The sequence below is a fragment of the Harpia harpyja genome, chromosome 4 (assembly GCF_026419915.1).
Source record: "Harpia harpyja isolate bHarHar1 chromosome 4, bHarHar1 primary haplotype, whole genome shotgun sequence".
NCBI classification, from domain to species: domain Eukaryota; kingdom Metazoa; phylum Chordata; class Aves; order Accipitriformes; family Accipitridae; genus Harpia; species Harpia harpyja.
Window position 1 is genome coordinate 67,314,741 of NC_068943.1, and position 14,465 is coordinate 67,329,205.

Genomic DNA, 14,465 nt, shown 5'->3' on the forward strand with positions numbered 1-14,465 from the left:
CTGTTTGTTGCAGCTCACACTGATCTGAATCCTTCTTTAAGTTGCTTTTCTTAATACACTTTTACTCTTCTGACCTCTTATCAGGCAGCTTACATCAGTGCAGACTGTCTTCAGCTGGGTGATCCAAATTCAGAAATGATACATAGTGGGAAGCAGGCAAATTTTATACTTCAAAGTGGGTGTGAGTTGAAGCAACAGCTCTTTAAATTTCTTGTAAACTTAGGCTCACCCCTGAATTTGGGTCACTCTTGTGTAGCCAGCCTAGTGGCTTGGGTACTAGGACAACATACAACTAGAGAGAACAGCCAGGATCAGGATGTCTGGGATAGCATACTTATAGCAATCTCCAAAATAACATTTTCAGTCTTTCAGGCAAGACGTAGGCTATACACCTTCAGTGTTGCAGACTACAGAGAAACGCCAATGTTCATTTCATGAAGACTATTCAAGTGGAGCCAAAACACATAATGTTAATGCAGGACAACTGAGATTTTAAAGGGTACAAACTGATGGGAGAAGGAAATGGATGTACAAATTTCTTACATCTCCATCCTGACCTATTTAGTTACCCTAATAAAATAGTGCCGTGAGACCATCTGATTTCGGTAAGACTGAAAAACACATCTTTTTCAGCCACCTGACTATTCACTGTTAACAACTGGCAAATTAATTGCATCGTGTCAGAATTCTGTAAAAGAAATTAAACAATATCTTCCATTTTAGAGTATACTACAGAGGCAAACAAGTGTCCATTTCATTTGCTTTTTATAACAAGCTTCAGAAGCCTCAAAACAATGTTAATGGACTTGGAGGTCTCCTATTCCCTCTCTCTGTTATTTGTTTCTGTTATCACTTGAGTGACAGATGGCCATGGTAAAATTAAACATTATTTTATCAACCACAGATCACAGAACTATGGATTAGGCTTAGATACCATAGATTTAATTGTCATCTTACATTTTACCTCCAAAATCCAACTTCAGTAAATAATAAAAAAATTACAAGATTAAGAGTAAGCATGCCTAGCTAACCCGTTCAAGTGAGTGGAGGTACACAGACTCTAAAAATGGAACGATATCCTCATGGAAGCCATTAAATAAAAAGAAATGGTATAGATAATATCAAAATGTTAACCATTTATCCATTTCTTTATGACTTAAGGAATAAAAGTAACAATTTTCTGGGAGTGCTCTCACACAGATGGAAAATATAATTGTCCTAACAGCAAAGTAGAGCCAAGAGTAAGTATACAGGTACCCTGCAGATTGTTTTAAGACTGACATATACATAAAAATGAAGAGGCTTGGGAGCTACAAGACATGGCAGGAATACAGGAGACTGTTCACATCCTAATTCATTCGTATTCATTTTCAAATCTCTTTAAAATGACAGGCTGAGCTTGAAATTTCCAGTTGCATTTTCTTACCCTCCTTCAAAGATTTTAATTCGTATCGGCTCAGTTTGTTTGGATGTAATGTCTTTATCTCCATGAATGTCTCCTTTTACTCTTTCTTTTATAATATTCCCCACTACTTTCTTTTCAAGCTTGCTGCCAAACAAGAAGAATGGCTCGTGTTTCATCTGTAGAACAAAGTCAAGGAAGGGTGTTACTGCTGGAGCACACAATAAACGCACACTTCATTTCAAGTACTTTTAACATTCCAGGTCAAAGCCAAACTCTCATTTTGGTGCAACTCTATAAGATGAATTAATTTGTCCCACTTAATTTGACAGAGAATAAGACAGGGGGCAGCATGGACAAAGTTTTATGACAGTCTTGACAGAAAAGACAGCATCATATCTTTCGTCAGAAAAAAAATAATGGAAAATAGAGATGGAAAAGCCTTAGAAGGTAATTTATTGCCATTACAGAATTTTCCCTGGCACCATTATCTAACACTTAGTCCATGAGGAAGAGTCAGTATGTAAAAGACATTAAATGGATCTGAAGATCCTTACTCAATTTTAACTTAATCTTTACTTACGAATGCACGTGGATGTTTCTGTCTGATAATGTTTGAATCAGGACATGGCAAAAAAAAAAGGACAAAATAAAAGGAGATAATGTATCAGGCTCTACCACACATGGAGGGCTTTAAAAGCCTCACTTTTACATCTGATTTTGAAAATGGAGACAGAGACAGCAGAAGTAGCAGAGCTTGCAGAAGGGTAAACTGAGGCTCAAAAGTTATCATGGGAAGATGTCAATGTCTGATTTCCCAATAGGGAATCTTTTTTAAAAAAAAATCATTAACTTACATTTCATAGTTTACTAATATTTTCTCAAATAAAGGTATATGAATTTAATTTTATTAAAACCTCTGACTTACCTGAGCAAACTGCTTCCATGCACTTGATGATGTCAGTTTACCAGCTCCAGGTCTATGCATAGCAGCCAGAGTGTAGATTTCCGTGGTGTTTTTTTGCTTGGACCTTAAAAGTGCTAAAGTGGTCTTTGTACTTAGCCCAGATGGGTTTGGGTTACATGAACTTATACACCATGAAGCATAAACAGAAGACTTGAGGGTTGGTTGCTGAATGTAATTGGGTTTCGTATAGTTTAAGAAACACCAGCTCACAGTAGTAGTAGTGCGCAGACTTGGGAACTGAAGGATCTGCTGAAAATCTGCTACGTCTGTCAGGAGAATGGTTGAGCCTGTGACTTTCCCACTGGTATTGGATGACATCTGGACTAACATCCCAAGAGGCAATTTTTGATGTTTCAGTTGGTCTTCTGGCTGAATTTCTCCTGGCGGCAATGAAGACCTCTGTGGACTCATGCTCATGTCTGAGGCTGTTTCATCCACATCCAGTTCTTCTGGTGAGTCTCTTCCTTCAGAAGGGCCACTGGACTTCTGCCCTGGTGATGTGGAATCAAAACTGGAAAGTTTCTCCCTGCTCAGTGGGAAAGCATCAGCTGTTGGCATGCTGACAGGTGGGAAATCTTGAGATGATGAGGACGACAGCGGTGAAGAGGATGACATGGATGGCAGACTTTCTTTTGGCTCGGTAGCACAGCTCTGCCTTACTAGTTGAGGTTTCTGCACTCTTGGAAAATCTTTCTTTATATCTGAGTTAGTTAACTCAACTGCACTTAGCTCCTCAACTATCTGCCCATACATTTTTTCTTCTTTGACTCGTTTCTGCTGCTTGGTCTCCATGAAGAGCTCCAAGCTGCTGGCAGGTGAAAGCATTCGTTTGCTTCCTCCCAAAGTAGAAGCCATGTCAGAACTGGAAGGCAAACACAGGGGAATTGGTGGCTCCAGTCCAAGTGGTAGTGTCTGTGGCACTTTCCACAAAGGATATTTTTCTAGCCCTCCATGCTGACCCAACATCTGAGCTATGTTAAATCCAATTCCTTGCATGGTTGCATTAGTTGCCAATGTTCTTTGAGAAACAGTCTCATCAACTTTACAAATTACAATTGCAGGACTGTTGCTCTGTCCAAGGATCTGGGAAATGCTTGTGTACATGACACTACCATAAGATGGCACATGGGTTTGAATCCTGACGGGAACAACTGTTCCTGGCAAAGACTGTACAGATCCATCACTTGGGGAGTCAAAATCTGTCTGAAGATGCTGCTCAGAGGAGGTATCTGTTGGTTTAATGCTATGGTCTGACTGGTACTTAGCAAGAGTATTTTTTGAATACTGCCCAGATGTTCCTGAGTAATGCTGGTATGCTTGCTCTTTCGCGTGCACATAATCTGCTGGTTTCTTTCCAATAAGCTCTGGCACATGTTCCAGGTGATAACTTGGAGGAACGTCTGTTTGGAAAGGCTGTTTGACATAAGATTTCTGCAGCTGTTGTACAAAATGATGCTGGAAGTGTAGAGGTTCTGTGCAAGACTGCCACAAGACAGGCTGCTGAGATGGTGGTAAGTGAACCATGCAGACAGCTGGATAGGGGAACTGAAACATGGTGCTATGAATAGGGGGAAATGGGACTTTTTCCTGATGTGCAAATAGCTGCTGCTGCTCTGATGGATGTTTGTTAGGAATATAAGGTGCTTGTTGGATCAAGGGAGTCCTTAACACTTCCGGGCTGTCTGCAAGAAGAGCCTGTTGCTGGGCAAGGTGGGACGAGCTATTACTAAGCTGAGCACAAGAGCCAATTGCCTGTTTTCCAGAGTCATCTACCTGAATGGGCTGAAGTACAGAGGAAGGGGAGTGATGCCAGGCAAGCTGGGAGGAGCGAAGACCAGCCTGTGCATGTTCCATCTGCTCCTGCTTTATACTTTGTTCTGTGCTCTGATCAGTCTGGGAAATCTCTGGAAAACCACTGAAGGAAGCCTGGCGAACCAAGAAGCATTTCTTCCTTTCTCGGGATGGAGACAGTGCCGTAGTAGGTGTCCCAGCTGAAGAGGCATGAGACAGGTTCCCATAATCAAAGGATTTACTTCGGATCTCTGGGATTTCAGCAGCATGAGGACAGGGCATCTGTTCAGATGAGCACCGTCTCATTTCCCTCTGATGGTGATACCCAGGGACGGAAAGTGAGTAAGCACCAGCTGGAACTGTTAAAAACTCAGACTGTTTTCCAAACTCATCTTGTTTGGGAGGCGTGATGAACTTCATATTCTCTTCTCTTTCAAAGGACACTGAAAAACTAGAACTGTGGGACAAATTACTTTCTTGGCTAGGGCTGCGAGAGAGGCTTGTACCTGTGGACTCAAAGCTGGATTCTCCAGAGGAGTGCTCCATGTCAGCCAGTCGTAAACGCTTCTTTTTGGGTGGTAGCTTTTCGGCTGGAAGTTGAGAAAGGGTTTCACTTCTCTGGGGCCACTGGAATTCTTCGGTGGGTCTCTCCTGCTCTTTACTCTGCACTTCTTTATCTTTTTCAGGCTTATCTGGCTCCTCCGTGACACGAATTTCAGGTACCTGTATATTGTGCTGGCGAACCAACCTGGGCTGCATATGATACGGCTGAGGCTGTTGGGATGGAGACGGCTTACTGGTGTCAGCATTTTCCATTTGTGGAACTCGGTCCGGGCTCATTGGGGACTCACAAATCTCACTCTCGCATGTTTCAGATGGTGAATAGATCTTTTCCTGCTGGCATGCAATATGTTCTATAGATTCAGACCTTTCAAATGAGTTTGGCCTGCTCAACGAATTTGTGTGCTGAATGACAGAGATGACATTTCCAGGGGGCTTTCTAGCCAGTGATTCTGCAGTCTTTTCTTGCTCTGCAGTTAAGGATGAGTCTTCCAGAGAAGCTGCCGGGCTTCCAGACTGCAAGTAAGGCCTGCAGATTTCAAAACGCTCTGCATGGCAAAGGGCAGCATTGTCCAGGCCTTGAAGGGCAAATCCACTCCTTGGCACTTCCTGAATTTGCGATTTGGGATCAAAGTCCAAAGGCTGAATTCCCCCAGTGGTGCCAGTTGTACTGCTGCAAAGCATGGGACTGTCTTCCTCATCTCCAACACTCTCCTCTTTCCTGCGCTTTCTGTTTTCAAAAGTTGTTCCAAGCATGGATGGCACTGCCTGAGATTGTCCAAGTGGATCAACAAAGTACTCTCCCCCCTTGTTCATCCCACCTAAGGATGGCGAGTCCCTGTAGTTCTGCTTCTGAGCTTCAAATTCTTCCCACTTTCTGTAGTGCTTTCCACTGGCATCGTAGTCATAAAAGGTCTTGTCTCCTTTTTTCTCTTTTAAGGATGGTCCTTTGTCACCTGCTATCTGTCTGTTGGAAGCAATAATGATATTTTTCCCTGGCCTTCCATGATAGTCCGAATCCGAGTGCCCCTCCTGCACAGAGGGCAGTTCAAAGGCAGCCTGTCTTCTCAACATCCTTTGGTGGGATATTCCCACTGTCCCGGGGTAAAATACATCATCTGAGCCAGTCATCTTCTCATCAAATGAATGGCTTCCTCTCAGAGATGGGGGAATACTTAGGCTGTTTGCAGAAGAGGTTGGCATGGAGTTACTTCTAATAAGAGGAGAGGAATCTACTGGGGGCTCTAGAAGGACTGGCACGTCACCCTGCTGACTGACTTGGTACAGGTTGGATTCACTTTTGATGGATGATGTGGTGGTCTGGGATTGTCTAGATTCTGTATTGCTACCTGGATAAACTTGTGTAGATTTAATAGTGCTCAAATTACTGGAGTCAATGAGTTCTTCTTTATTTGGAGTCAGCTGAGAAATATGTTCCTCAAGCATCTTGATATCTAATCTGTTATTTAAAAGAGGTAATGGCTCTGCTTTGCCCTTTCTACCCATTAAACTGTGTTCCTGATTTGTTGTAGCTACTGTTAGTGCTGTCCTTTGATTAATCCTATAGAACTTCCCAAAGATGATCTCTTCGTAAGACTTTGCATTAGTATTTGGTGGGCTAATTTGCTGCTCAGCACTTTCTGAGCGGGAAAAATAACCAGAGTCAGTGCTTCCTTTACTGTGTGGGCTCAGGAGGTTTAACGACTGCTCAGAATCTTGCCCTTTTTTCTCTGACAGTCTTAGTGCAAGTCGCTGTTTAACTGTATGAGAGTCATCAGACTTGGTACTTAAGGATGGGGTTTGCAACATATCAGAGCCAATATATGGTGAACTCTCACTGGGTAACTGAATTCCACTTTTAGGGATAATCAAAATGGGCACTTTCATCGGCCCCACCAAGGACTCTTCCATGGAGGAGTGAAAACTGCTCCTGCTAGCAATGTCCAGGGGGAGCTGCGGGACAGGGCTCAGTTTGTCAGACCCTTCCACTAGGAGTGGGGTCTCCTCATCAGTGTCCGTGCTCTGCTCGCCATCTGAATGTATTTCAGCTTCCACGTCAATGTAACTGGCATCTAGGTCCAATTTAGAGACTGCTGACTCTGTGAAAGGTACCAATCCTGCTTTAATTGCATGGGCATGTGACTTCCTGTGCTTGTAAAGGTTGCTCTTCGTCTTGAAGGAGAAACCACAAGGAACACAAGGGTAGGGTCGCTCCCCAGTATGCGACCTAATATGTTTTTTAAGTACGCTAGGTTTGGCACAAGCCCGATTACAGTAAGGACAAATGTACTTGCCAGGCTTTTTGGGTTTGTGCTCCTTTTTGTGAGCATCTTCTGATTGTTCTAAAGATTTCTGTGAATATTGGCTGTATGCAGGGTTCAAACTTGAAATCTTCTTCCTGGAGAAACCTCCGCTATGGCTATGCATATGAAAAGGAAACAAGTCCTCTGAGGCAACTGATTGCAAGTGGCTAGGAAACTGCCATGGAGGGCCTTCCAAGCTCTGATGTGGCTTTATGTTGTGCAAGAAGCCTTGTGGCAATGAATGCTGTGGGAAAGAAAGTGAATGTTGACATGAGTAAGGACTTGGACGATGCTGTGGATATTGCTTCTCCGTGACTTGCTGTGCAGCTTCATTTGATGATACCAGTTTCCCAGAACTAAAAAGTTGTGCTGATGCTGTGTTTCCTATTTGCTCGTGATCTATTTGTGGTTGCCTCTGTACTTCTTGATTGCCAAAAGTGCTCATCTTAATAACAGCTGAATGTTCTTGCCTCCATCTACTTGGTACTTTAGCAGTTTCTCCAGACCTTGAGGTAGCTTTTTGCCCTATAGCTGTGTCCCCAGAGTCCATTTTGTTACACAAGGTCTTAAGTGCTAGTTCACTTGAAAGCTGTGCAGACACATGGAGTGTGTCCAAAGCTGTGCTTTTTAAAGTTTTGTTGCTCCCATTTTTCCAGGGCTGTTGCAAGTTCACAGACTTTTCTTTCTCTTTGGAACTTTCCACACAGTAGTCTATAGGCATTAGATTTGTGTCTGTACACTAATGTGAGTATTATACAGTTCTGTTCATGGCAGGAACTTTCCTAAACAGTTTATTATACATTTGCAAAGACTTGTTATAGCATTTGGACATTTTCCATTGTTATTAAATACTGAGATGCAGAATGACCCAGAGATACTTGTGATCTACTAGAGCAAAGTTCTCTTCATCTCTTCCATGGTGACACAGCTATCTGTACAGAAAAATCAAAAGAAAGAAACCCCACACACCAATTAATACAGCCATGCTAAATTACACTGATGCAGTCAGTTGCACTTTTATTGAGCCTTACATGAAAAGTATTGAGGGACTTAAGGAAAGGTAACTACATTTCACAAAACTCCCTTTTGTGAGCAGACACAGTAAAAACTGGCTCCAGAGATTGCACACAAGCATAATCACTACTCAGTAAAAACCCTAGGAATAGGAAACAGAGATCTATACTTTCCAAATTAAACAGTAGCCTTAGAAGGCTTTCTGGGGACAGTTTAAAGGCTTGATTCTCAGAAAGTCCACCACCTACTTTCGAAGCTTTTTCAGCAAATCACTGCTGAAAATAGAGTCCTAACACCGTGGGCAGTGTTATCCAGTATTACTCACCTACAGTTCAGACATGCACTTTAGTCACCTGGCCTTCCTCTGAAGTCAGAGGAGGGTGATCAGTACTTCCAGAGGAGAAAGCTTTCCATATCGTGACGGGTGCTTCAGACATAGGGCATGTCTATGCACTTGGCCGTCCGCTATGGAGGATGCTTGTTTCTCACTATCAGCTAGGCAGAAATCCTAGATGACTGCCTTGGAGTATATATCAAATTTTAGGATGGCTAAAGTGAGGTACTTCTTACCTTAGATCATCTAACTGGTTTTACAAGAAGGTGTTGATCACCCTTTTAAACTACTTTTAAACAGTCAAAAAAGAGACATAAAATAAGCATTCCAAACACAGCACTATCTATCGGTACCTTTCCACATCTCCATCTTCCAATCACTATATTAAATTTTAGTAAGAATGTCTTTCTAGAGGTAAAACATGTACTAGAGAAATGAGCTACAACTGTGTTTATGTGACTTTAGCATTTTAGATTTCAATGTCGAAACATTTCTACACATGCATGCTACACATGCACTTTTTATGCTTAAATGCAATAGGTTTCCACAGTTCTATTATAAAGAAGAAAAGCTCAGAGGTATGATTTTCATAGACAAGTACACCATTTGAATTTGAAGAACAATGTAGGCTTCCTGCTTCCATATTATCCAAACACAGGACATTTTCTGGATGAAACAGTGAGAATTATAAAGACAGACAGTCATGATTTTACAATAGCATGGGAAAGGGGAAAAAAGACAGTATTAGAGATACTGGAATATTTTTCATTCCTACAGTGGAAAAACTGAATTTGGCTTGAAGAAGCATTAGCAAAGTGCAGGAAAAAACACTGGTAAGGGGAGTACATGGGGGTTTTTTCAGTATAAAACAATTACCTGCATCTTCTAGGCATCTAATAGGAATGACTAGCTTCAAATTTCCTGTAGAAAAAACAAACACAGTCATAAGAAATTCTTCATATTAGGTATTGATGCTGAAGAAAGTTTTCTATTCTTTACAGTAGAGGCCTGAAAATTTCGTTTATCCATCCACTGGAAAAAATTCATGTTGTGTCTTAGAGGTCCGAGCAACCACATTTTGAAGAATATGAGTGTGAGTCTTTTCAAAGTATTTAGGTTTCTACTGTGTAGATGAATAAGTGCAAGTCTAAACTAATGCAGTCCCACCTTCCTGAATTGGTAAAAAGAGAGCTGCCAATGGCCCTCTTCATTCCTACACCTTTGTTAAGCCTGGATTATCCCTGAATCCCATTGGCAAATCCCCTTTCAATGCCTCTCTCCAGCTAATACTTTTAGACTCCAGGCCTCTCATTAAATGTTTCAGGGACCAGAACAAAATCCTGGTCAGGGTGTCACCACTCAGGTACAAGAAAATGTAGTGAAACACAAGTAGGTTTACAAATCGGTTAACACCAGTGGGATACTGCTCAAGAATATATGGCTTCCTTCGCAAAGTGGAAACATACAGACCAAATACATGGTTAAAAGTCTTCTGTGAATGCCATGATTTGCCACCTCTCTGAACATCACCAGTCTGCAGGCTACTCTCTGTACTGCCAAAAAGACCAGCACAGAGAACAAGGAGCCTGAACATCATCTCGCTGCCCTAAAAGCATTTCTCCTGTCAAAGGAGGACTCTGCCTTCCAGTTTTCAACAAATCTTATCTTGAAAACAGATTTTGGCTTTTGTTTCATGAAAAAGGATGTTTGTTCAATTGCGATAACAAAAGCAACAATTATGGCTTTTCTTTATGGCTTTTATTTGGGACAAAATTCAGAGCATCTAAAGAAGAGATCTTTAGAAATAGCTGGAGTATTAGCTTCAGACTATGGGATATAGGCTACTATAATGATCCTCAATTCGAAACAGTCAGAAAAACAGCTAGAGCACTCATGCTTTCTCCATTGAATAAAACCAACAGATGATAAAATAGTAAGTCTATAAAAGAAAAAAATCATCAAAACTTGAAAAATAATTTTTAATTCTTTGTAATTAATAACACTTTGAAAGAACAAATGGACATTAGTAAAGCCCCATGACTTGACATAAGTAGACTCACTACTATGCCACCTGTTACCAATTATTCATTTAACAGTACAAATAACATATCAGTAGTTAGGACAGCAATAGATAATGGACTGTTGGTTTAGTCAAATATGGATAACATATTTTAAAATTGTAACTATAGAGAAATCCCCTATAGGACAAAATAATAGCAAGCTATCAAATACAAACTGGAATATTTTAGGTCATAATGTCATTCAGCTTTGATGCACTAATGGCTTTTTAAATAACTCTCTTGTCTGATTCTCTAAAAGAAAAAAGAAAAAAAAGTAATCCAAGTAAAACTATTTAATTTTCCTAATCCGCTTCCTTAAATAAAAAGCGTCACTACAAATGGAAAAAGAAATCGTCGTGCGCGATTTACACTATATCAGAAGTGGTTACCACAGAGCAGCTCTGCAGTGTCTTATGAGGGAATGGCAGGTAAGTGGCAAACCATTTTCGGCAGGTGAGCTAAACTGAATTGCAGGACAGTAATGATGCCAACATATGAGCAGGGATGTAAAGGAAAATGTGTGGCTTTAGAAGCAGAAACAGGGACAAGAGGGAATGTTCCTCACTGAGAGAGATAAAGTTATTAGCCATCTCCAAAGAAAAATACTTTTCTCCTCATTAGGCAATTTTGCAAATGGTGAAGAAGAAATTTCTAGAAGATGGAAGTACCCCTTCTGTTCCATACTCCCTCTACCGAGAGCACCTTTAGAGAAGAAATCTGCCAGTCATGGAAATGTGACAGCTATGGTTTTATTTGAGCAAAAGATGATGCTAATATACTTCCAACAATTTTCTGTTCTGGACTGAGACCTCCTTTACAGAGTTCAAGCCACTCTGCAGTCCTGCTATTTTCAGAACGTTCTATATAATTTTTCAACCTACACTACGAAACAGGTATAGACTAATTACAGGGATTATTGATGGCTTAAGTTTGGTCAGAGTCATTCTCCTGGGGAAAATAAATCCCTTTCCAGAACCAACATAATCATTTCTGGTTTGGTTTGAGCTGCCATCCATCCTGTGTCAAAGATGGCTTTAATATTATTTCTTTCAGGTTTTTTTTTTTCCCCTCCCTAATGGGAGACTGGCCTAACTGGAGAAATCTAAGACACTGCAAAGCTAGTTTGCATGCTGCCTGTCTTTTCCAGTCAAACCTCTGTCTCATCTGCCTGCATCCACAGCCTAGCTTAAGCTGACGACAGATCTCCATTTTTCAGCTGATTAATGTTTCTCCTTTAGAAAACACTGTAAATACACTTTTCGATATTGCTCTTCATCAAACATATACTATTCAATAGACAGAAACTCCCTATATTTCAATACTACATATTTCAAACTAAGGAACTAAGGATGATAAAAATGCACATTTTCTTTAATACCTTTGGCATGGTTCAGCTCCGCTGGAGTGACTAAGAGGAGCCCACCTACACGGATCAGAAGCTGTACGGGAGCTGCACTGAGCACATCGTCTGACAGAAGCTGCAAAGTCTTGCCTGGCTGGGGGCCAAGCCAGGTTTCCCGGTAGGAATGTGGCCTGGGAGCCAGCTCCCCCAGCCACACTAACTGCACTATCTGCCTGCCTCAAACCAGGACATTTTACTTCTCTGAAAACTTTGAACATGAGAAGATTACTGGGAAACCAGGAGCTGTATTTATGTCAGATGCACCTACTAAATCAAGACTTTTAAAACTTTCTAGAAAGGAGCATTATCCTGTCGCTCCTTTTCCTAAGGTGCCTTTGTGAGCTGCATGCAGAGGACATATATCTGGTTGACTGCAGAGCTCCAAGATTATTCCTTCATTTCTTTTTTTTTCTTCTCTTTTTTTCAGATCATTAAAATGGTTACACTCAACAGCTTTAAAATAAAATTTGGCAAAATACAACTTTTACTACTTCTCAATTTGTAGCTCATATTACAGCTCTTGCAAGTGAACAAATTGGAAGCTTATGTCTTCCAGGCTAAATCCTGAGTGCACCATACAGAATAAATATTGACTCTAGCGTAAGGACTAAGGGTCAGATCCAGCCCTGTTTTAAATCTTTTCTGTCCAGCTCTGCCAGCACAAAGCCAGCCTAAAACCACAGTAACTGGCCCCTGAAGAATTCATATTCTATAGGACAAGCGTTAGCACAGACAAGCTGCAGTGGGTCCTATGAAATCCTTACACTCATGCACAGACCTCTGCCAAGACCCTTATTAGGCAAGTCTAGTTTATGGCTGGGATAAGCCCAGCAGCCAAGCAGCCTTACAAGAAAGAGAGGCCACCTCTGAGCCATTCCCCACCTGCAATTGAGAAGAAAATTGCCTTGGCCTTTCGGGAAGACAGACAGCACACCTTTGGCTTGCTGTGCTACCCCACGTTTCCCTCTGCCCCGCTAATGATATTCCCCAAAGAGCTGTTCAGTGTTGACATCCCAGTGAAAAGGAAAAAGACTGGGAACCCTGATAAAACATGGATTTACAGCTTCTTCTACCTAGGCAAAGTCATAGGTGGGCTAAGTCTGAAGAAGAGCTCTCGACCAGCATTCAGTGTGCATCTCTGAACTGAAGGATTTAACTGGCATGAAGATAGATAAACATTTGTTCATCCTTCTTTGCAAGGTTCTGTATTCATTCATGGGCTGAGGATGTTATGTAGCAACATAACAGAAGGAATGCAGTCCTTGGGGTATATAGTTTCGGCGTTTTACACAAATGAAAAAAAAGATGACCAACTGCAAGCTTTTTATACTAGTTGACACCACACTTGCGGTCTTTGAACTGTTCTTACTAAAAAGATAAGGAAGAAGAAACACTTCTTAAATTTCCCAGTTTTGTAAAAAGGCTTCCCGTTCTTGACCAGAGAGATTCTCTTTGCATTTCCAACGGCCCCTGGTTAGGGGTCCCATCTGACTGTGGTTTTGTAGCTGGCCTTCTACCTGTCTATTTGAACACCTCTAGGAATGACTGTAAATTCCTATGTCAACCACTGGCACTTGGCAAAGTATTGAATTACTGGGGAATGCAAGGATGCCTGTGCTTTTGCTGCAGTTTGGCAGGAGTTATAAGACGTCCTTTTACACATGCAATTCCAGGCGGCAGCCCTTTTGAAACAGGTTGGGTGTATTTATTTTAATCACTTTCTATATTGTAATTGCTGTTGTTACTTCTTCACATTTGAAGACACTACTCTAATTTGTTCATTTAATTCCACCCCAGATGTTCTGCCTGCCCTCCAGATTTCCATGCTTTATTGAACGTATTGCTGTTCTCCAACACCAGCCAGAGAATCACAGTTTTGAAAATACCCTGAAACATTTAGAATAACACATGTATTTTAAATTTGGGCAGCTGAACTAATCATTACAATGTATTTTTTTAAATGTCATTTAAAAGTACAAAACCAAATACTGCTCAGCAAGTACACATAGTACACTGTGAATTTACTATTAAATGATCAAACAAACTGTACTAAGCTTACGTGAGGAGAAGCTACAGGGCAGGATCTGTTCTCCATGCTATGTTGGGTAAGTACTTGTGTTCACATGGAGTCCCCAAGAAGCCAGGAACTGAGGGGACTGACTGAGAGGATCCAGTTACAGATGCATCAAGGGTAGACTGCAAGCTTGTTGTGACCAAACACCAACTTCAGGCTTTTACGCTCAGGTTTTTATGAATGCACATTTGCGTCCCTGGTAGTTGCTGGTTTCAAGGGACAGAATCTGTGCACATAAAACTAGAAGCGGTATAAAACCTGGCATCCTGATTTGTGCAATTATTATTTCAGGGCTTGCACTAAATCTGGCTCATATTTTGAGAACTATTCTAGAATCTCAGCCATTGAGAGATGGCATATAACAGCACGTTTTAGTTAACTGTAGTAATATTATTTCATTCATTTTAAGGCTTTACCAAATTTAGTTTAATCTTGTTAATTCAGATAATTCAAAACATTATCTGAGAGCATTACCTGAGTATGTTGGAGAAAATAACTGAAACCTGTTCTGCTTAAAAGCACGCTGAAGCCAACTAAAACAAATAAATAATAAAATC

General features: G+C 41.1%; 1 protein-coding gene across 14 annotated transcripts in view; it reads right to left on the minus strand.

Annotated features, from left to right (window-relative positions):
- The window catches only part of HIVEP2 (HIVEP zinc finger 2), a 143,121-nt gene that overhangs the window by 17,354 nt on the left and 111,302 nt on the right, over positions 1-14,465 (minus strand). For all 14 annotated transcript variants that reach the window (XM_052784547.1, XM_052784554.1, XM_052784545.1 and 11 more), the window contains 3 exons: positions 9,249-9,293; positions 2,331-7,956; positions 1,427-1,581 (listed from right to left, as the gene is read on the minus strand). In XM_052784547.1, the coding sequence (XP_052640507.1) occupies positions 1,427-1,581; positions 2,331-7,745 (5,570 nt within the window). In that variant the 5' untranslated portion in view covers positions 7,746-7,956; positions 9,249-9,293. The remainder of the gene's footprint in view (positions 1-1,426; positions 1,582-2,330; positions 7,957-9,248; positions 9,294-14,465) is intronic.